Source organism: Struthio camelus, chromosome 2, assembly GCF_040807025.1.
Source record: "Struthio camelus isolate bStrCam1 chromosome 2, bStrCam1.hap1, whole genome shotgun sequence".
Classification (NCBI taxonomy): domain Eukaryota; kingdom Metazoa; phylum Chordata; class Aves; order Struthioniformes; family Struthionidae; genus Struthio; species Struthio camelus.
The window spans coordinates 94,548,027-94,569,999 of record NC_090943.1 but is presented as its reverse complement, the minus strand read 5'-3'; the positions used below and the strand labels follow the sequence as shown (position 1 = coordinate 94,569,999).

Below are 21,973 nucleotides of genomic sequence, written 5' to 3'. Positions count from 1 at the left end.
GGGTGGGGAGGAGGTAGCTGTGGAGCACTACATTAGCCAGGTCTCTTGGTTTGGCTTTTGTTTCCATGACAACAACATGCCCAGCTTTTATTTCCTGTATCAGCTCACCAGTCTTCACATTTTTTTCTTATCTTTACTTTCCCTGGTTGGTCTTTTTTAGCTTGCCAATATGATCTTGCCAGACGATGAGAACTTTCTGCTGCTCTTCCGACGGGAAACTCCCTTGGACAACAGCGTGGAATTTATGCGGGTGTGTATCTCTGCATTGCTGCTTCCCCTTGCACACCAGCTACTGTTTCCATATAGACACTTCAAGTATTTGCAGACTGTAGCATGGAAAATATATGGTTATTGTGGAAGAAAAACATTTTCTGAGCTGTGGAGATAGAGAATGTTTAACTCTATTTTCACTAGCAAAGCAAAGAGGTGGTAGCGAGGACTAGACTAGGGACACACGGTGAGTTCACTAAATTTTGCAAACACCCTCAACCCCCGGTTAGCCCTGCCTCCAGAGATGAAAGGTTACTGCAGTACCCTCTGATTAATCCAGCCCTGTCATCAGCTACAGCCAAAGCTGCAGGTCCTCACCCACACTCCAGCAGAGACCAAAGGGGAAATAGGGTTTCCTTGGTCATGCCCCATCCCCTGCTGCTCACTGTCCCCCAGTTTCCCTGCACAAATGCAGTGGGGGAGATGCTGCCAGCCAGGGGTTTCCCTTCGATCTAGAGACTCCCCTGTTGCCCCAACACACTGATTTGCCAGCAGTTTCAGCAATCTGCTCCCTCTGTTGCTATCATTGCTTGGAGGTATGCAAACTCCAGCTCAGCGCTGTCGCCAAAGTTTGCCTGCCCAGACACCAAATATCTGCTTGTTCAGTCTTTACTACCATAATGGTTGTAGTGAGGGCACAGAAATGCCCGCCCCGGTCTATCAGGTAAATCTGCTTCTGAGCAGATTTGAGAGACTGAGAGACTTGCTGAGAGACTTGTCTTTGGCAGAACAGGCACAAGAACTGCTGTTAAATACAAGCTCCTTTTTTCCCTGTAAATTCTTTAAATTCACAATTTTGATTTTTCAAAGACTGCTTGCAATTACTTTTATTTCACATCCATTGTCGGGGGCTGTGAAGATGAATGGCAAGTTGTGTGCTGACTTGACTTTTACTCTGGAAAATTCCTATGTTGAGTAGCTGCACGTACAAATTAGGTAAGATATGTGGGGCAGTTTCTCATTACTTTCTTCCTTTTACAGAAAGGGTGTCTGCGTTAAATAAGTGATTGCAGCATGACATATGTACAACATCTAAATGAGAGTAAAAAGCTGTTGTGTGGAAAGTTTATTGTGTCTGTAATTAATTAAGTATTGGGTGCTACAACAGCATGCTCATTATGGAAGTTCTGCTTTAGAGCTTTAATATGATCTATCAATGTGTTAGATGATTGCCTACAATATTTATGTGGTCATATCAATTTATCCTGTTCAGATCTGGCGCAGTTATGACGCTGATAGCAGTGGATTTATTTCAGCTGGTGAGCTCAAAGTAAGTTATCCGAACAAGTCTCTTTGGGCTTGGTCTGCTGCATGCTGATGCCAATGGGAGCCTTTCCACTGGTTTTAGCAACCTGCTGCTTTTTTGTGTGGCTGATAAATGGCATTTCTATGTTGCTCAGTGGAGGATGCAATGCCTGGGGGCCCTGCAGTCTTGCCTGCTGTCCCTCTCGCTCCTGGGCGATGCACACGCGCTTCTCCCATCCCTGCTGAGCAGAGCCAAAGCAGTCCTGTTTCATTAACTGTATTTCTTCACAACCTCTTCCCGAGCCTGTGAATTTTCAGAGCTTCCTCAAAACTTGTTTTATTTGCAAACGAGGGCCACTGAGGCAGAGCCCTGCTCAGAGAAGGCAGCTCCAATGCCTCAAGGCAGCCAGGCCACTCCTAGGCTGCAGACCCAGGCGCTGAAGTCGCAGGGTGTAGTTTCAGCACGGGCCCTAGCAGAGACTGAGCAGATGCTGCAGGGTTTTGCAGAATGGAGACTATCTTGGTTTAAAATCAGTTAGCAAATACTGCGGGACTAATCTTTTCTTTTAAGCATTCTGTGGGATTTATTCTATTGTGGCTTATTCCAGTATGTCCACTCTGGGGGAAATTTGGTTACTTCATAATTTATTTGGAAAAAAACATGTTTCACGTGAGAAAAAGTGAACTTTATATGAAATTGAAGATAATAGTACTCACCAGGAATGTGAAATTAGATCCATACAACCCTGCGGAGTTTGGATCTGATTTCTTGCTGTTATTTCTCAAATTTACTCTAAAGAGTAAAATCGGAATCTTTCCTCACTATAGGATTTCCTGCGAGATCTCTTCTTGCAGCATAACAAGATGGTTGCTGAGGTAAAGCTGGAAGAATATACTGATACAATGGTAAGAAAAGCTAGTAGCTGTGCTGTTAAGCTAATAGTACTGCCTAAAAATCTCTCTCAGGATCAATGCCTAGATGTTTGGTGCTGCAGATGACCTCTTGAGAGATGTTTCTTCTCCAAGAGATCACTTAGGCAGCACATGCTCCCGCTGTTTCTTTGCACTGTACTGGGCACCAGCTATGAACAGCGTTTCAGATCTCTTTGCTTTGAGCTGAGCTGTTTATTAGGAGAACGCAGCCTGACTTTCCACCAAAGCAAACGGAGCTCTAAACCCGTTTAAGGAACTCGGTGAGATGCATCCTTCTTCAGGATATGTTCAGTCTCAGCCAGACCTCCAGTTCCCTCCCTCCCTCCTAGCAAACCCTGTGGTTCCCCAAACATGCAGGTAATCCAGAAAGCATTGGGGGCCCCCCTGCTGCTTCCCCAAAAGGCTGGAAGGATGAAAGCTTGAGGGCTTCAACTCTTCCCCCCCTTTACTGTAGGGCAGCTTTTATCCTGCTACTAACAACATAAAATTTGATGTAATTTTAATATCAGTCATCTGGATTTCTTATTATACTACTATACTTACTCTATCTATCCATCTACAAAGAAGGGGAAAAAAAAAGAAAAATACCTCATTTATGACGTCATTATCAAGGGTATCATTTGAGTTCCACTCAGAGACATCTGCCATTGCAATTTGCTAAACGATTTTCAAGTGAGACTTTCTATATTCTTGGCACATTTGTACCTACAAAGCAGCTTGGTAGGCAAGCAAATGAGGAACTGCTCCCATATTCTGCAATACCACGTTAGGCATGCATGATATATCTGTGACTAAAAATGTGACCCTTTAGAGCAAAATGAAAAACTATACAATTACTGTAGAGTATACCTCTTTTCATATTTATAGGTCAGTGAAGGGAGAGGAAAATAGGCTACAGAAATTATTTTGCAGCTGAAAGAGCTTGAAAACACAGGTAGAACAAAAATCTTTTCAGTAGTGTTTTCAGGCAGCAAATGGCTTTTATACTGCTCCATCAAGGTTTCTTTCCCCAGTGGCTAATCGCTGATCACGTGCTGAGGAATAACCTATTTGAAGCTTGTAGACATTGGGCGGTTCATTTCCTCCAATTTTTTCCCTTCCCCATAATTTCCCAAAAAAGATCTGCCATTGCACACACAGTGGTTCCTGCCACCCCAAATACAGCTAGATAACAATGCAGTTGGGAAGAAGTGTGGTCTAGTGATTCAACCCAGGGCTGACAGCCAGGAGATCTGGTTTCTGTTCCCATGTTTTTCACAGATTGGCTTTGTGTCCTTAAAAAGGCAATATAGCCTCTGTGGTACAGAATAAGATTCAATTTGGGAAGAGGAATGCTTCATATATGTGGGGAAATCTATATTCTGAAACACAAATCTGCTCTAAGAAGACAAAATTTTGCACAGCACCAATGCTGAAAGAATCGGGGACATTAACCACTATTAGCAAATGAGAGTTTGGCAGATGTTTTTTTTCCCCTTGTGATACTGCACTATAAACTTAAGAGCAACCAGATTCCGACAGTTAAGGTAGGATGTGACATTACAACACCTCAGCTTTTCTTCAGCAGTTGCCTACATGTGTGATCTTACTCTGTGATATCTTGCAGAAAATGGAAGATCTGAACACAGTACGTGATGGCAAATTAAGAGCATCCACACAGACCGCATCTGTACAGTAGCAGATACTCTGTAGTTTTACTAACTGAACGCATGGGAGCATGTTCCAAGTTGTCATGCAAAATTACAAGTAGGGAAGAAAGACTCATTTTGGTATTTGCAATATAGTATTAAAACTACACTAAGAGAGCAGGGAACCACAGAAGTGCAGAGTCCCCATGTTACTCTTTGCCACCATCACCGCTGTTGGGGAAAAAAACGGTGATAGTGCTTGACTTTGCTCAAAGGCAGCGCTTTATTTAGATTTAATTCCTGAGGCTTTCACAGACTTTCTCTTCTGTCTTTTACAGTCTGCAGTACCAATTCCTTTACTGCAGAGCGGAAATACTTATATTTCTTTCCTACCTTCCCTTGCTCCCATCCTTTTCTCTGTCTGGAACTCAAGGCCTGGACCGGACACGTTTCTACTGCGCACAGCTACAGGGTCTCTCGCAGTGGCCCACTTCTCCTGCCCAGGCTTTCAAGTGCCGCTGTAATAACATTTGGGTGGGAATAAGCTGCATGCCGGGGAGCTGTAAACCCGTCTGTCTCCATAGGAATTTTACCCATCTCTGCTCTGCACGCGCTGCAGCCGCCTGCACACATCTTAAGCAGCTGCTGATATACTGAGTGGACCCTAGAGCTTTCTGGAGATGTGGATAAAGGAGAAAAGATAGGAAGTATTGTTTTAAAGAAGATAGGCCAAGCGTGAAAAAAAAAAAAAAAGCATCTTCTGATTCTGTGGCAGGTATTTGCAGCTTTAGCTGGTGAGAGGCTGAGCAGATATTATACTGACCAGGGAGTGCAAACTACTCGCAAATGGCTTCTGCTTTTATGAATGATCATACAGAACATGAAAAGAAATTGGAAAGGGGGAGAAAGTATTTCTTTTACAAGAGTCACTTTTGTTTGTTTTTCTTTGAGGAGCCAGAAATGCCCCCAGTGCCTCCACAAAAGAAGGCAGACGCCCTTTTCTCTTTGATCTAGGTCTCACATAGCACAGCAAGTGATGGGCCTGAGTAGATATGAGGGAAGAGGGGACAGAAGTAAAGAAGCCAGGAGTGATGATAATGCACACATTAAGGCTCCAGTTATCAGCTCGCTGATGTTAGGGAAGGCTCCGCACTGACTTAACAGGATTTTAGATCCAGGCGTGTTTCTAGATTTATGATTTGGGCTCTTCATACTTTGCTGAATCACATGCATGTACAAATACACATGCATATAGGGGTGTGTGTGTATATATACACATATACAGTCTCGCACACATTTATACATTTTAATAGATATAAGTACATTTATGCATATAAATATATATACATGTATATATATATACACATATAAAATACATCCCTCACTTCCTCCTCTTTAGCCATTTCAAGTATCGCAGGCTGGGAAACAGTGTCCCTGGGGTAGTGCTCTGCTTCACCATTACTTGAAACCCTTTCCCATTTTTAACATGTTTACATTGGTTGTCCCAGGAAAGGAGCATCACTTTATCAGGTTGCTTAGAAGCCATTTGCCAACAGAATATTCTGCTTCTTTGTGACTTTGAAATTCTTTCTTCAAAGAACACTGATTTAGATCGGGGACTTGATGAACAAATGATAAAGTCCTGGGAGGAAAATAGGTAGTGAATTTATTAGCGTTGTGCCCTATATGTCTATTAAATCAAGTCTTAAGGAGCACTAAAGCCACTGGTGATGGTCATGAAAGAATATTTGAATTCCCTTTCTTCATGAGGGAATTAAAGTAGCAATTCTGTGCTAAGGAAGTCCCTTTTGGTAGGCAGAGTTCCTATTAGCTTTTGTTCCCATTTATATAAAGGTTTGCATTAGTAGTCATTAAGTGTGTATTAATATTTATTTACACAAACACGATTGCATTAGAAGATATATAATCATTCACAGCTCTGAAAGCCTGAAAATGATCTGTGGGTTTGTCTTCTCCCCACGGACATAGATCGAGAGCCGTTGCTCAGGGTCCAAACCAAAGCCCTGTCTTGTTCCGAGCTGCTCCAAGCAATGGGACCACTCCATGGGGGTGCTGCAGGGTTGCTCTGGGGGACTGGGCAGGTACTACTGAAAATGGAGGGTTTCAAAAGCAGAGTGGGAATATTTCTGCCTTCCGGAAGTAACACGGCATGGAGAAATGAAAACTTGCACAGTTAGTTTCCGCTTCATCATAAGGAGCAGGATGACAGCAGTACTAACAACCTCTCTTATTCTCCCTGCAGCTCCCAAAGTACAGCTGTTATTGGGCTTCTGGTTCCTGGTGAAGCTTCAGCCCATGAATACCAAACTCATGAGTTTGCCAACATTTTCTCATGAGTGACAGCTGCTACATATGTGCACACATATAGCCATGTACTAAGGAGAATATTATAAAAGCCTGAACATGAACCAGATTTAAAATATAGTTTCTGATGAAATTTCTCCAACAAAATTCTCACTCAGCTTTTTGCACCTTGGTATATATTATTACCTTGTTCATAGAAACACTGATAATTCATAGGTTCCCAGATAGCAGAATGCCACTTCTAGCTTGTAGTCCCAACATCTGCAAGCCACATTCAGGGAAAGCTCATTACCAGCTCGAACTTCAGCAAGTTAAGTTATATGCACTGCTGAAGTAGTCACATAGGAATCCTGACATTCACTTTTTGCATTGTCTTATGTTGATTATATCAGACTCAGCTTTAACTGAGCATTGTAATACTTTAACAAAACGTAATGTTAAGAAAAACAACCCCAAAGCCAGAATACTGTCTTTGCCTTCCACAACCTAAAGTTCTAGGAAGGCAATAGTGTAAGTGCAGTGACTAGTAATTCAGTCTACACTAATGACAAACTACAGCATTTGAAAATTAGTAGATGGCGATGACTGAGGATGAACTCTTAGCTCCAGAGAGGTCAATGATAGAAAGCCTACCAACCATAACGATGCCACAGTTTTACCATGCGTATCTGCGCACAGAAGTTCTCTTGAGGACTGAGTTACATATATCGAGCCCTCGCTGCCCTCACATGGGGGGCCTTCAGATAAGTGAGGGCTCTTAGTCTTTTCAGTTCAAGGGAAAACAGGTTCCCTTGGCACCTGGAAGGTGGGCTGTGTCCACAAACATGATTTGTGTACTACCTTTATTTTGCATTGGATGGATTATTGGTGCTCTCATGGTGGCTGGCTGTGCCCCCTGCGAAGGCAAGGCTAGCAGTGCTTCTTTGGCTGTGAAAGCATATCTGTCTGTGCTTTTTTGCCAGAGTTTGTATGCTTATGTAGGAAAGAAAGTCAGAGCACAGAAAATCCAGGTGAGTCCTATTCTGTTACAGATATCCTTTGTGGCTTTGAACCAGTTGTCTAATATCTACCTGTTTTTTTCTATTTATTTAGCAATAAAAATGTTTAGGCCCTTAACATCTTATTGGCCAAGCTTGCTTACCTATATTAATGAAGTTTTTTATGTGCAATGGAAAGGCAAATCTTTATTAAGATGACTAGAGCCTGAACAGAGCATGTTCTTTAAGAGGCTGCGATCAAAATCCCTAAAGTCTAAGAAATACCGTAGGAGCGGAGTACAGACAGCGGAAAGGGCCGCGGGCTTAAAGCTGGCACCTTTGTATGTCCCATCTCTGGGCAGCAGTCCATGCTGGCTGCCCTCCTGGGCAGCTCCGTCAGGTTGTAGTGATCCCAAGAGTGATCCAAGATCCCACGCACCGGCACCATAACCATCGCAGCCCCTAATCCCGGCCACCCCCTTGGCGCCCCAGAGCCGCTTGTGGCTTTGGGCCAGGGCAATTCCCTTTGCTGCTGATCGGCAGCTTTGTGGCGTGTTATAGAGAAAGAGCCCTCATACTGGTGATGAATAAAATGGAGGTAAATCTGGCTCCCGTATCCCTTCTAGACTTAATCCCAATGGCACCGTCGCCATCCAGTATTGCCATTGACACAAGCCAGTGGAAGCAGAAAAATCACCTTTGAGCCCAAGCTTTCTTAAAGATTAAGTCAAAAGAGCTTAGGTGCCTGCAGGCTTCAGAAAATCCCAGTAGATAACTCCATGGTCTTTCAGGAATGAAAACACTTAGAAAGCTTTCTCTAAATGGTTTGTCTAGATTACACAGGCGATCTGGTGGGGCAAAGAACTGGATTTTGTCTCTAGGACAACCTGCTGGCCACAGGGCCCTCCTGTCCTTCTGCAATAGCCTGGGGGTTTCTGTCCTTTCCCCAGGAAACTAGCCATACGCAGCCCTACGGCCCGGGCATGCGGCTGTCTTTATATCCCCTTGGTAGCTTTTGTATTCATTAGCTGATTTTTGTTATATCTGACAGGGGGATAGTTGTTTTAGGGGTACTGAAATTTCATACAAATTCTATGAAACTAGATGGTCAGATAAAGAAGAGACAATTCTTTTTGTGTCCCACCTGAGGGAAAAATACTTTTTCACACATCAGAGAACCGGACAGAAAGACATTCAAAGACAGGCACTAGTAATTCCACTGATCACAGGGTTTTTTTGGCTGTTTACTTCTCTCCTAACCTCTCTTACAGAAAATAATTCAGATTTGTAACCTCAGATTGCTCTTCAAAGCATACTTTTGTTTTTCACATCTCAGTATTTCAGCAGCCTTCTTTACAATGCCTCACTGAGAAAGCAGAGATATTTTCCCTGCTGAATTCAAAGCCAATGGTAGTTTTGATTTTGCATTTAAAAAAGCAAGATGTAACAACTCTTGTTTTGCCAACCCAGCTCTCATTTATGCTCGGTCTGCCTCAGAGTTCATGGACCGAATTCAAACAAACAGAACTAAGAATTCCCTGGTGTACTGCCATTAAAATGTCAGTGAATTAATTTGTGCAAACACTTTAAAACATCGGGTAGCTTGACAGTAAAACAAATGCATCATTTTAAAAAACATAGTGCTGGATACGGCAAAGCTTTCAATAAAACTGAGTGCTATTTAAACATGCCAGGCCTTACCCTTAACCACACTGAGATGCTTCATACAAGTCTGGCAGCATAAATATACCTTTCAGGCATGTAAACGGAAAGTCTGCCAACTTTAACATGCCAACAAGATGGTGAGTGAAGGCATAAGTTTAAATTAGAAACAATCTCATAATAATTTCAAATAGCTACTTGCTTCTCCCATGAGGTATACTTCATCATAGGGGATGAGTACCCTCCATCATTTGTTGTGTACACAATAATCCGATCAGATCAAACACCTGTATCCTTGAAATCCGAAAGTTTAATTAATAACATTACCCCACGCTTTTCCTGAGTAATGCATCCTAAGATTGCCATATAGTGGGTAGGTATGAGTTGCAGTTGTTCAGATAATAGGATTAGGTCTATCTTATTAGCTGTGGTACCTGAACTAATGCAGTGAACACTATTCTGTCTTTACTGCATGTTTTCCATCTTTCATGTGAAATTCATTATTTCAGAATTAGCTCAGCCTAGCTCTTCCAGCAAGACTTTCTTTTTCCTTTGTTGACTAGTGCAGGCAAGCAAAATATTAAACCCATTTGAAGATTTTGTTGAGGATACTTGTTGCAGAAGGCGGCAAAAGAGAATCTGAAAATGCAAAGATTCTCTCTTCATGTTGCAAAAGCAGAGCCGAGTGAAACAGGTCAGAGAGGGGAGCTAGTTAGATGTAAGTAGACATGGTAAACTGCAGAAAGTTAAATGTAAAGTTCAAAGAGTACAAACGAAGCAAATCGCTCGGGGACATTGCTTTTCATTAAGTGTTCTGCTAAGGAATGTACGACCTCTGCCATTAAACCTGTTCTAATGGGGTCTGCGCCTCTGTCAGAAAACTGTAAAAGGTCCAGAAATGGATGAAGTTGAAAACTGCTGGCTCAGAAGATTGATAAGGAAGCAGAAAGGCTTTCACATCTAAACCATTACCTCTAATCCAGAGTATTTCCTCAAGAGTGTACAAAGCTCTTCAGCCTCTCATGGTTGTTTGTGACTTCCAAAACCTGAACATGTTGTACTCACTACGTAGCAGAGATGCAGGGTAGGCAAGATGCTTGCATGTCCCAAGAAAAGCATAGATGTGCTAGGGCACTTATTTATTTTACAGAAAAGACAGTGAGACTTGAGGAGATGTTTGACTGAAAAAGAAACTCATGGCTTGTCTCAGACTGGCCTATGTGAAATGAAAAACATGCTCAAATCTGCTCCTTGAGCTGAGAACTAAATCCGTCCTGGTCCCAGAACTGCCATCATAGTCAGCATTTATAGGTGTTCATTAGCAAGCTTGTACAGAAGTCAGGACCTGCAGGTTACGGAGCTGAACTTCCCCCAGAAGAGCTATGTATTTGCTCTCCTGAGGCACTGCAGAGAGAATAACATATCTGTTTAAATCTGAAGTTCCTAGGTTGAAACATAGGCTTTTAGTCTCAAGAGAGCACTTCTGAGGTGCACAGAAAATGGTGGAAAATAAAAAATATCTGCAGGAACTCAGAAATATGTAGGAGAATCTGGGTGAAGTTAAACAAGTGCTAAAGGCAGTAATTTTTAGTGTGCTTTGATAAGGACTTCGTATCTTTACACAAAGAAAAGATAAGGCAAGTGCCTTCAGCAAATCCTGCCCTATCTCAGACAGGCAGAATTCATTCCAGCTGCATCAGGAAAGCTTAGTCCACTGCTTCTCGGAAAATGCTGTATTCCCCCACCATATGTGGCACTCTGCTTTATGGCGATTTCTTTTAGATCTGTGAATACTGTATGGGTAACGCTTGCTCCTTGGTGATCTGAAATGAGGGATTTAGAGAAACATTTTCAAAAGCACCTAAGTTACTACAGAGCCTAGGGATTATAGTATTCCTATCATGCAACTTTTGGCACTTTCTTTTGCCGACTGATAGAGGTTGGCCTCCACACACATCCTTTGTGGAGTGTGTTTCAGAGTAGGAGCCAGAGTTGGATGTTGTAAAACAACCTGTGGTGGAGACTCTCTCTGTGCAAGTGGGCTAGCATGGGTATCTCCTTCTCTACGCCTATACCCCATGCGTCATGAGCAAGACCAGGGAAATGGCCCCATGCCACGGTAGGACAACTGAAGAGGCAGAAGGCAGGGCAGAAAAAGGTAACTAAGGTAAGAAAGGGGGAAGGCAGATTCAGAAATGTTACTTGTGTTATTTACCAGCTCTGCATGGAGCAGGCGCTCAGCAGAGGCTGGTGAAACAGGAATGTGGCTTCCCCGAGCCACTGAGTACCCCCATCACTCTCAGGACGTGATTTTCCTATAGGCCCCGATATGGGCCTTCAGTCGTCCATAGGAATATTGCGCTTCCTTTCAGTGAGGAGAAAAGTGGGCCTATACTGAGTGCTCTTTAAAAATCCCATCCAAACCTCAGTAGTGTAAATCACTTGGAATAATTAACTGAATAACATCCTGATGCAGAATCTTATCTAAATCCAGTACAATGATGGCTACAGCCTCACTGCCGTTCCTCAAGCAAGGGGCAGGCAGAAGGCAAGGCTAATGAAAAGGCATCATATTTACGCCTGGGCTCCCTACGAAACACCAGCTCTCCAGAAAGCACCTCTCTCCCTGCAGGTTTCAGGCTCTGAGGTAGTTTCGCTGCTAGGAGGTGTTTCAGGACCTGCCCTTGGTCTCCTTGGTGCTCGTGAGAGGTCAGCCTTGGTCTTGGCACAGCGACGGTCCTCTCCTTTCAGGCATACTGAGAAGTGCATTGATATGTGCCTTCTCCAGGAGGTGTGTAACTGCACCATAAATTTGGGGTAGTTTAGTTCTTTATAGCCACCAAAATAAGCAAATGAGATTCCTGAAAGATTAAGGGATATCCCATTTCTGAGCATCTGAGAAGGAATGGCAACCCATCTTAGTACAATATTAATCTAAGTAGAATATTAATTTTTTTCCCCACTAAAATGAGGACTATATTTTTTCCTCCAACTTTGAGCCATAAGTTATTCATGTTTGAACCCATTAAGTGTACCTCGCCTTTCCTATGTAAATGAGTCTTATTTGTACCTGGCAGAGAAACACAGTGCCAAACACACAACATAAAAAACAAAATCTAAGAAAAAAAAATCTGGTGGTGACTCACCCAAAAGATTATATTAAGGAAAAGATAATGTTTGTATTATTCAGATTAACCTCTTGATGTTGGCAGCCTGAATCTTCCACCTAGTCGTAGTTCTTTCCCATGCCAGGCTTTGAGTCAGCTTACCGGCTTTAGCACCCTAACACCCTGACTCGCCTGTCTATGGTAGAAGGCACTTGCACCTTAGGTGCTCTGTAGCCATAGCAACGCTCAAAGATAATGATGAAGTCGGGCTGGAAGAGTTTTAAGCCTCTCTCCCTCCCCATTTTTTCCAGGGACAAGGATGAGGCCAGTGCTCAGTTCCCAAAGGCGCTGTTTGGAGACCTGCCGTTCTCCCCACAAAAGACAGGAGCGATGCCAGGCCAGGATTTTGGCTCTGGGTGGCTGGCCAGGGTGCAGTCCAGGGCTGCGGGAAGGAGGTGCGGGGAGCCAGGGCTGTCCCTCTCCACTACGCTCCTGCTGACTGGTTGCCTTCCCAGGGCGGCTGCGCAGGGCCCCTTGAGGACCACCTTGACTTCCCTAGGTCAGGGCTGCGGTTTCATGCCATCTGCCCAGCCTCCCCAGTACCCTCACAGCGGTAAAGCCAAATGTACCTCGGCTGGTTTATGAGCGCATTCTCCTCATTCTTTGCCTTACGATTACTCTCCTACAGCAGCTCTGTCTCCTTGATTTTTAGATGAAAATCTTTGACAGAAACAAAGATGGACGGCTGGACCTGAATGACCTGGCAAGGTAGGCTTTAATAATATTGAGACGGTTTTTCAGCTTGCAGCAGCAGATCCAGGCGAGGCAATAATTTACAGCAATAACATATCTCTCTGTGGAGATATGCATTTGAATCCTACCTCTTTTCAAATTAAATCAGGTTACTCTGATGTAGGTATCATGGATCTTCTCCAGCACGGTCCCCACAGCAATGGTTTGTGAGTGCCTAGAGCCAGTGACACTCAGGAGCGTCCCAGACCTGTTTATCCATTATCGGCGTGCTCTGGAATAATTTATGTGACCTCTCTAATGCTGCCCAGGAGGTCACGAAGCAGGCAGTAGTGCTGTTTCTCAAAAAGAAGGACTGCAGTCCCTTTCAGCAGACTCACAGCCATGCATCAGCTTTGCATTTGTTTCACATCATCACACGCAGTGGGGATTGCAAAGTAATGTTGTTGTTTGCTGGAGGAAAGAAGGTGCCCCTGCAAGGGTTTTTGCAAATATCAGCAGCGCAGGATTTGGGGAGAAGAGGCCAGGATATAGCTGAATGAAGCTGGGGATCAGGCATATGCCTCTGCCTCTTTTCTGTCCCAGATCCCTCAGAGGCATCTTAATGATTTTCACTGATAGAGAGTACACACATGTGCATAAACATATGAGAAATGGCTGGCTGGGACTTTAAAAGTACAGGTGCAGCCTTCTTAAAATACCAAACGCTCTGTTGCATTTTCCTTTTGAATATGGTCCCCCGGCTGCTCCCTTACCCCACTCCAGCTGAGGCTCCCCTCTGCTCTGCACACGTTTCTCACCTCCCAAGCCCTGTGGCCTGCAGACGCAGTTTGGTATGTTTTTGCACTGCAGGCTCAGAAAAAGCTCAGGGTTTAGCAGAGCAGCTGGAAAGATAAAAACTTTTATCAGTGTTGTGAGAGGCTTTGGAGGGAGGAGGAGGAAAGGAGAGGAATTTGTGCAGTGTCAGTTCTTGGGCCAGTATTACTTTGTCCTTTGCTTTTACAACCAGCAATTCTTCCTCCAAAGGATAGTGATAAATTGCTATTTACTTTATGTAGCACAACAATCCACTCACAGAGGAATAATTGTCTGGTAGCTCTTGCTTCAGATGCTGACAGCCTCCATTGCACTGGACCATCGGAAATACTCTGTGAGGAGCTAGAGTACTAAGAAAGATGTTTTCAGTGAAGCAAAGAACGCCTGCAATTCCCCCATCAGGCAGGGAGGGGGGCATATGTTCACACAGCAGACCTCTATAAATAACCCTTCTGGTGATTTTCTTTTTAAAAAGCCTACAATCGAAAATCTCTATGCTTTATGAACCAGAATAGTTCAGAATAGTTTGCATGTAGATGATAAAGTGGAAAGATCACAACGATCATAATTTATATCTCCCTGTTCAGGATTCTGGCACTCCAGGAAAATTTCCTTCTTCAATTTAAAATGGATGTAAGTAGCAGTATTTTTTAAAGTATTCATCACGTTTTTCTCAGTTAACATAACTTGTGCCCAGACTTGAATCTTTTCTTTCATATTTCATTTCCTTGTCCTCTCTGTGTGCAGGCTTGCAGCACAGAAGAAAGAAGGAGAGATTTTGAGAAAATCTTTGCACACTACGACGTTGTGAGTCCCAGAGGCTATTCTCTTGCATTCTTTAGACTTTATAGACGAAACGTCCACTGCTAAAACTTCTTCATCCCTGTGGGTGCTGTAGCTGTCCCGCAGCAGTTGTAGCTATGCTGGAGCCCATGGGCCAGAGGGCTCCAGGCACCAGGCTGTGGCACAAAGAGCGGGGACAGAAGTGAGAAATGGTCAGGGACCTCATTGGGAAGGACCCATTTTTACTTTTTCCACTGCCCCGGGGGCAGTGCTGCTGCATTAGCAGTGCCCTTCTTCACGAAAAGCAAGGCTTGTAGAGGGAATGGTGACTTTAGCTCTATCAGTCTCTGACAGTTTGAGACCTACATCACCACCTCGAAAAGTAATATCCCTTCCAGGACTGAAGTTATCGTTATTATAGTTATTTAAGGAGTCTGATTCAGGCTTTGGTTTGGGGAGAAGGAAGGGATCTTGGCACCACAGAGCCCGGGTAGACCTACTGACTAGTAGGTCAGTAGGTCTTTTCACTTACTGAAAGTTTTTTTTTTGTTTTTTTCTGCCTTTCAGAGTAAAACAGGAGCCCTTGAAGGCCCAGAAGTGGATGGTTTTGTCAAAGATATGATGGAACTGGTTAAGGTAGCTTCATGGTCCTTTGTATTTATTAGTACTGTATTTTTCAGAGAGGAGGGTGCTTGTTTTGCTAACGTTATGTAAATAGAGAGGCTAATGAGAAGCTAGAGTCAAATATAATTTTGATCAGAGGTGGAAATTAATGTCACAATACTATGCCATACTGTCACAAATACTATAGACCGTTTGCCCATGTCGCAAAAATTTTGCCTCACGAATCAATATGGCTTTAGTAAGCGACTATATTTAAGAAAGGTCCCTTCTAGCTCATATTCTAAATTAGGCAGACATTACAGTGTCACAAACATGCAATGAAAATTTAGTCTTTGCCTACTCCACCCATACACATGCATTGTTTTATTTAGTGAAATTAGGCTGAAATAGTTGAAGGGTGTTGAGTAAGCTTAAAGAGAAACTAGAATAAACAATATGTGCCTCTGCTTTTTCATATTACTTCCCTCCTGAGTACAACAACAGGTAGCGTTGCTAGGAGCTGAGTGCCCTCAGCTCCCACTGACAGCAGTACAGACCAAAGGTTCCCAGCACATCACCAAACTTGGTCATTTTGAATTCAGGAAATTCAAATGTGAGATCATTAATGGCTGTGATTTTGCTAACTCAGATTTGGAGATAGATATTCCATAACATACCTTGGTAAGCAGGAGACAGATGACTGAAACTCCAGCATAGGTCTCTAGAGAGCTGGTTCTGCTACAGAAACTCTCTTTGGCTTCAAGCAAGTCATTTCTCCCCGTAACCCTGTCTTCAAACTGGAGATCTTTCCTGGCTCATGGCTGTTCATGGGGGACAAGGCAATTTACAGTTGGAATGTGGTAACAGTAGTACAGAGGCTTATATGTACAAAAACAATTGCTATTGTTAAACTTTGCCTCTTCAGTGCCCTAGCTAATGTGACTGTGTCAACATGGGTCAGTCACCAGAAGTTCTTCTTTCCTTCCTTTTCACTGAGGTTAGGATCCTTACCACACTTGTTGACTTCATGGTTTGTTAGCTCATCACAGGGCTACACTTGAAAATTATGTGCTCTTTTCCACTAATCAGGAATACTACGGCCAATGTGTGACTTGAGCTTCTTACAGACAGCAGATTCCATCTGCATTGGATTACGTTGCATTTCCAGATGTGCTCCAATGTATAGCTTTTGATACAAATAGCGTGCTCTTTGGCTCTCTCTGAGCCTGAGCTATTGTGTTTCCATGCAATGGTACCTGCAGGGCCACCTATGCTCCCACGTCTGTTTAGCTGAGTGTGGAGCCTGTCGCTTAATCCAGCCTGTTCCCTGAGCACGTCAACCCTGGCCAGTGAGCCCTGTGGGGCAGTCCAGCTTCAGTTTCTGAGCAGCCTCCACCAAGTGCAGGTCAGCGTGGGGACATCTCTCACCCCGTGATGCGTTTAAGCCTCATGTCAGAGACTTCTCCACTTCCTGCATGACACTAAAGGACTGAGACAAGCTCAGACTAGAAGGTAGCCAAATTCTGGATCAGTAAATGTGATTTGAAGACTGATTCTTCAGTGCTCCCACAGAACCTGCTGCTCATGGTGCCAATTGCCTTTGCCACCTGCAAACGATTGTTTTTCTCTCTTACTTCTCAGAAGCATGGGGCACTTTTGGGCCATGCATTACCCCCTGAAAAGGGATTAGCAATTGGCAAACTCTGCTGCGTTTTGGAGGAGTGCTGTAAGGAGTCCAGCTGGCCTCTCTTTCTTCTTCTGGGGGAGCTCCTCTGTAGTATATGGTGTCCACAGAGGAGAAAAGATATAAGCACTGAGAATCACAGAGAACATGGTCTGCATCAGGGATAAGCAAAGAGGGAGCCCAGCTCAGGTCTTGTCTATGCCTTATTTGGCTGCTGCATCTACCCCAGGAGCTCCTTGATGTTTGCACTGCTGCCTGCTTTCCAGTGGGGGCTCTGAAAGCAGGAATTGTTTCACTTACTGGGAATATTCTGGCCTGATGCTGCAGTTTTCCCGAGGAATGTAAGTGAGGTAAAACAACAACAACAAAGTACTTCTCAGTCCTCTGGATCTCAGCGAACTCTGATTGGAATTTCCCAGAATGAAGGAGAGGTGCTTGAGTAGCCCAGTAGAAATCTCTGCCAAATACCGAGGACTTCTGCAAATAGTGAGAAGTATGAAGGCTTCTCCAAGAAAAGATTCTTCAGAATCTTTTATAATGAAAAGTGTTCAGAAAACTAACTATAGAGGTCACCAGCAGCTTCCCCTATAATCTATATAATGACTCGTGTTTAACAGAGCTTGTCTTTAGAGGAATTGTATCTGTCCATGGGTTAATAACACAGCTGGGTATAATGGCATCTGGTTTCAGTCTCTGAAAACTTGATGGGTATTACTCTTTGCTTCCTGTAACCTATCACCTTCTCCCTGCCAGCCACTTTCAATTTCTCATTTCCAACTATAACTGACTATATGCCACATTTGGACCTTGGATAGATACATCCAATAACAACAAAATAAGTTATGATGTCAGATAATGCCACATAAATATATAATATACTTCTTTTGAAAACTCATCTTGCCCAAGACAGTAATCTTTTCTGACATACTTTTCACATTTGCCACACTGCTAGAGAAAGTTCTGTTGTGCTGTCAACCATGACAGTGGCTGAACCAAAATGAAAAGCCAGTTGGCCATATGTTGGCTGTGTATGTACGTATGTGTGGCCATGCAATACGTAGGGATAGGTGTGAGGAGAGACAGGACATTGGATTTATGCTCTGTGTACCTGTGTGCAAAGAAGGGGGAGTCATACCTTCCCTAAGGGCCTTCATCCTCGTCATCCTCACGCACCACAAGTTGTGTATGTGAATTTTTTTCTCCTCTGGAAAAAGTTCTTCTCAGGCCTAGTAGTGCAGAGCTCTATATCCCACGTGCATCCTCCCACAGACTTTCATGTCATATGGCTCAGATATGATGGTCTTGGATAAGGACAAAAAATCATGTTAGATTTCCTTCCAGTTATTTACAGTCCCTTAAGCCTAACCATACCCATTCAGTTTTTGCAGGGCCATCATTTCTTCATTCGCTGTTCACTTCCCCACCTTACATGAGTCGATGTGGGGTCAGGCCATTTGGTCGCTTTGGGGTATTTCCCTATCTCTGTAATTCCCACTGGTCCGCAAGGCTAAAAAAATCCAGAGGTATTTTCTCTCTCAGCAACAGCTCTCTCTCTCTCTTTTGTCTCCAGCCCAGCATCAGCGGAGTAGACCTGGATAAATTCCGCCAAATTCTGCTCAACCATTGTGATGTGAACAAGGATGGAAAAATTCAAAAATCTGAACTGGCCTTGTGTCTTGGGCTTAAAACGAACCCATAGACGTGACTGTGCTTGTGGTTGTGCTTCCCTCGTGTGAGCCTGCCGCTCCTCGTAGAAGTGTTTCAGTGCTGTGTGACCGTGTGGGAGGTGGGGAACAAGGGCACCTAGCTGCAAGGCTGAAGAGCATCTGTACAAAGATGCAGCAGAATGGGAAACACGTGGAGGGCCTCTCCACTCAGCAATTAGATTTGTGGTGTTCAGTAGATGCTGTTGCTTCTGGGTTTCTTTAACGGTATCTCTATCTACAAGCATACCAGTTTCTCAAAACAGGGGGATGCTGTTCTACTCCTGCCTCCATGAAATACTGTCCTACTAGTCTTCTAGAATAGGGGACACAAATCTCCTTAAAAATGTAACATCAGTGCTCTCAGACTGCAGCTAAGTGTTTTTTGATGGTTGTCAAGCCACTATTCTGGTAAAAAAAATGAGCATTATGCTTTGTTTGTCCATTTAAAATATTGGATGGATGACAGTGTATTTGTGCAGAAATAAAAAACGACAGTTAAAAAAATATAGTAGATTGGAGTTAATGTGTTATGTATGGAAAGCCATCTGCTGCAGACTTATAGACCACATAAGGTAGCCCTTTTATGTAAAACTCATCAAATGGAGAGGTCTATCAAGTGTAAGTTTTAAGTATGCCAGGAAATAAAACATGGTAGGTTCTTTTTATGGGGAAACCACACACAACAGAAAGTATCACCTCCAGGACAAAGTCACAGAGTAACATCATTTCTGGAGGAAGCCCTTCTTTTGACCCATACTGAAGCAATATACAAGGTTTCCATAAATTTGAAGGCTAGAAGGACAGAAGTCTAATTAGGGCAAAGCTCTGAAATGTATGCTTATTTTTTTCTAAACCTATAGGAGTTAGTAAATGTTTACAAGCTTTACTGAACTGAAAACTTCCCATCACTTCTGGGCCATATGCGTAACCTTGGAGTCTGATGGCAGCAGCATCATTTGTACCGTGTATTTCCCTATTCCAAATAATTCGGCCATATATTTAGAAAGTGCACCACCTGCAATATCATCCTCAAATAATCCTTTCTTTCATTTCCAAAGAGACAGCTTTGGGGGTGGAGGGGATTGTTGGCAGAACTTTCAACCTTTCCAGCATTTATGTCTCTTACAGATGAGAGACCCAGATCTGACACTGCAAGTTTTTTCCTGGTAATGTTCTTTCTGAAATATAGTACAATGGAACACTCAATTTTCACTCTATTCTATCAATATTAATCAGAAGTAACCTTCAGGCAACACGAATACAGATGGAGATGCTGGCTCAATAAAGCACTGAAAAACATAACTCTAGGGATATGTTCATTCTCCATTCACATTGATGATAAACTCATATACAGTATAAGTGCTAAGCACATGCTCATGCACTGCACTGAGCCAGGGCTTTAAGTTCTTAAACTACTTTTTACCCGCCCTGGCAGCAACACAAATCGCAACCACAATAACACAGATTCGCAATGGTTCGGAAAAAAACACAAACAAGAAATCGGTCCTTAGTGGTAGATCCACAAACCATCACAAGTGCACTTTTACTTATGAAAACATACATCCCTCTGAGGGAAGAACTGTGTTCAGGAGTGCATGAAACATCATTGTCCTGAATAATTTGCAACAAAATATAATAGGGGACAACGCCAACTGTCTTTCCATCATACCTTTCATGGGATATGGCTTATCAGCCAAAACAATTGCATTTTTCAGTGTACCCTTCTGTTTTTCTCTTCTTTCTGCCTTTATAATGTTCTCATTTTTATTATTTCCTTAGTCTATAGTTTCCTGTACTTTGGGTATGAGAGAAATGTCTATACCCTGACCTGCAACATATTTCCACTTTTAGATGTTTTTTTATGCTATTGTACTTTTCAAAGATAAAGGGTCCATTCTGTCTTGCCCTTGTTTAAACATATCGATACCAGTAGAATTATATCTGCTATATGAAAGTGTACATTCAAGAAAATCCTGTCCTGCCTCACCAAAAATGTGACAGCTTTTATCCTAAAATGAGTAAGTCTTTTAGAGAGTATATGCAACCACAGCTCTTATTACAAGAGTTGTTATATAACACCTCTTTATTGAAACCTTATGCTTTTCACATTCTCTTTAGCCAATAATTTTTTCAGCAAGTGCTAAGCGGTAATGAATTTGGTATGCTGTTGTCAGAATGTATTTTGTTTCTTCTGTATAAATCTGTGGATTTTTTTAATATTGGGTTCTTTTCTGTAGATTTGTGCAACTCGTTTTACTGCATAACTCTAAGTGAGTTTACAGGAGCATTTTGTAAAATGTTAGCAAAGAGTATTTGGGCAACATACATGAAAAGCTTGTATAAGAAACTCTTCTGAGTTCTTTATGAAGAATGTATTTAGTTCTGTATTCTTATTAGCCTATTTTTTGTGTTTGACAGCTCTTCTGGGTTATTTATGAATTACATCCCATTATAACAAACTGAGAACAAAACACCAACATAAATTAATGGGGAAAAAAACAGGGTATTTCATATAAGCTTCTGGTTTTCCAAGTGCCCAATTTCTACTGCAAAATTTATTCGCCTTGAAAGACCTTAATTTGCCATTCAAATATGTTGTATCAGCTCTCTCTTTAAATTGTTCCATCTCTTATTGACTTTTTTCAAGGGCAAAAGCATTTTTGGCTTTTAGAACATGTGCAGCTCATAAAATTGGGAGGAGAAAAGGTTATATCTGACGAGCCTAATGGAAATCTCTTGAAAAGCTTTGCCTTGAGGTCAGGGGATCAGCTGGCAACCCCTGGCTATGGGAGCTCCACCACTACCTTCAGTAGGGGTAGGAACTCACCTTTTATTTTATTATTGTGTGTTTAAATGTCTAGTCCGAGTTGCATAGCGCTGGCAAACTAAAAATGTCCCAAGGGGACGAGGCTGGGCTGGGGCCGAGGGGATGACTGGGAAGAGACTGGGCTGGGGAGGCAGGCGAGGATGACGTGACGGAGGCAGACAGGGCTGGATAACGTTGCCTCACGGGCATTGGGAACGCGGTTTTGGGAAGCTAAAGGTTGGGCTGCGAGAAGGTGGTTAATGGCAAAGGGAAATGTTCTGGAGTTGTGAGGAGGGATCAGGAAAACAGGCATGCACGCTGCCCTTTCGCAGGGGCTGTAAGGGAGAGCCGTGGTCCCTGCGGGACTCCAGGCCTAGTGACATGCAGCTCCCCTTTAAGCAAATGAAACGTCAGTAGAGGCAGCGGGATTTGAGCCCATGTTACAAAGGTTAGCAAGGCAATCATTAGTGAGCCCAGGGCTTATAACCCTCTAGCCTCTAAAAGTCAATGCTAGCACAGCAGGCAGGCATTTTTAGACTTCCTATGGAGAAGCCATGTTCCTGGCTTGCAGAGATTTTTTTTTTTTAATTATTATTTTCACTTCAATAATGAATGATCTATTAGGCCCCTTGGTATCAGATTTGCTAGCAGTAACTCTGGTGATTTCATCCCTTTGAG

The 21,973-nt window shown here is 43.1% G+C and overlaps 1 protein-coding gene across 1 annotated transcript in view; it reads left to right on the top strand.

Moving 5' to 3' along the window:
- The window catches only part of SCGN (secretagogin, EF-hand calcium binding protein), a 33,617-nt gene extending 12,787 nt beyond the window's left edge, over positions 1 to 20,830 (top strand). The window contains exons 4-11 of the mRNA XM_068931642.1: positions 161 to 250; positions 1,484 to 1,540; positions 2,344 to 2,421; positions 12,860 to 12,915; positions 14,301 to 14,346; positions 14,461 to 14,520; positions 15,064 to 15,132; positions 18,354 to 20,830. Coding sequence (XP_068787743.1) covers positions 161 to 250; positions 1,484 to 1,540; positions 2,344 to 2,421; positions 12,860 to 12,915; positions 14,301 to 14,346; positions 14,461 to 14,520; positions 15,064 to 15,132; positions 18,354 to 18,482 — 585 coding nt within the window. The 3' untranslated portion in view covers positions 18,483 to 20,830. The remainder of the gene's footprint in view (positions 1 to 160; positions 251 to 1,483; positions 1,541 to 2,343; positions 2,422 to 12,859; positions 12,916 to 14,300; positions 14,347 to 14,460; positions 14,521 to 15,063; positions 15,133 to 18,353) is intronic.
- Positions 20,831 to 21,973: the final 1,143 nt, after the last annotated feature.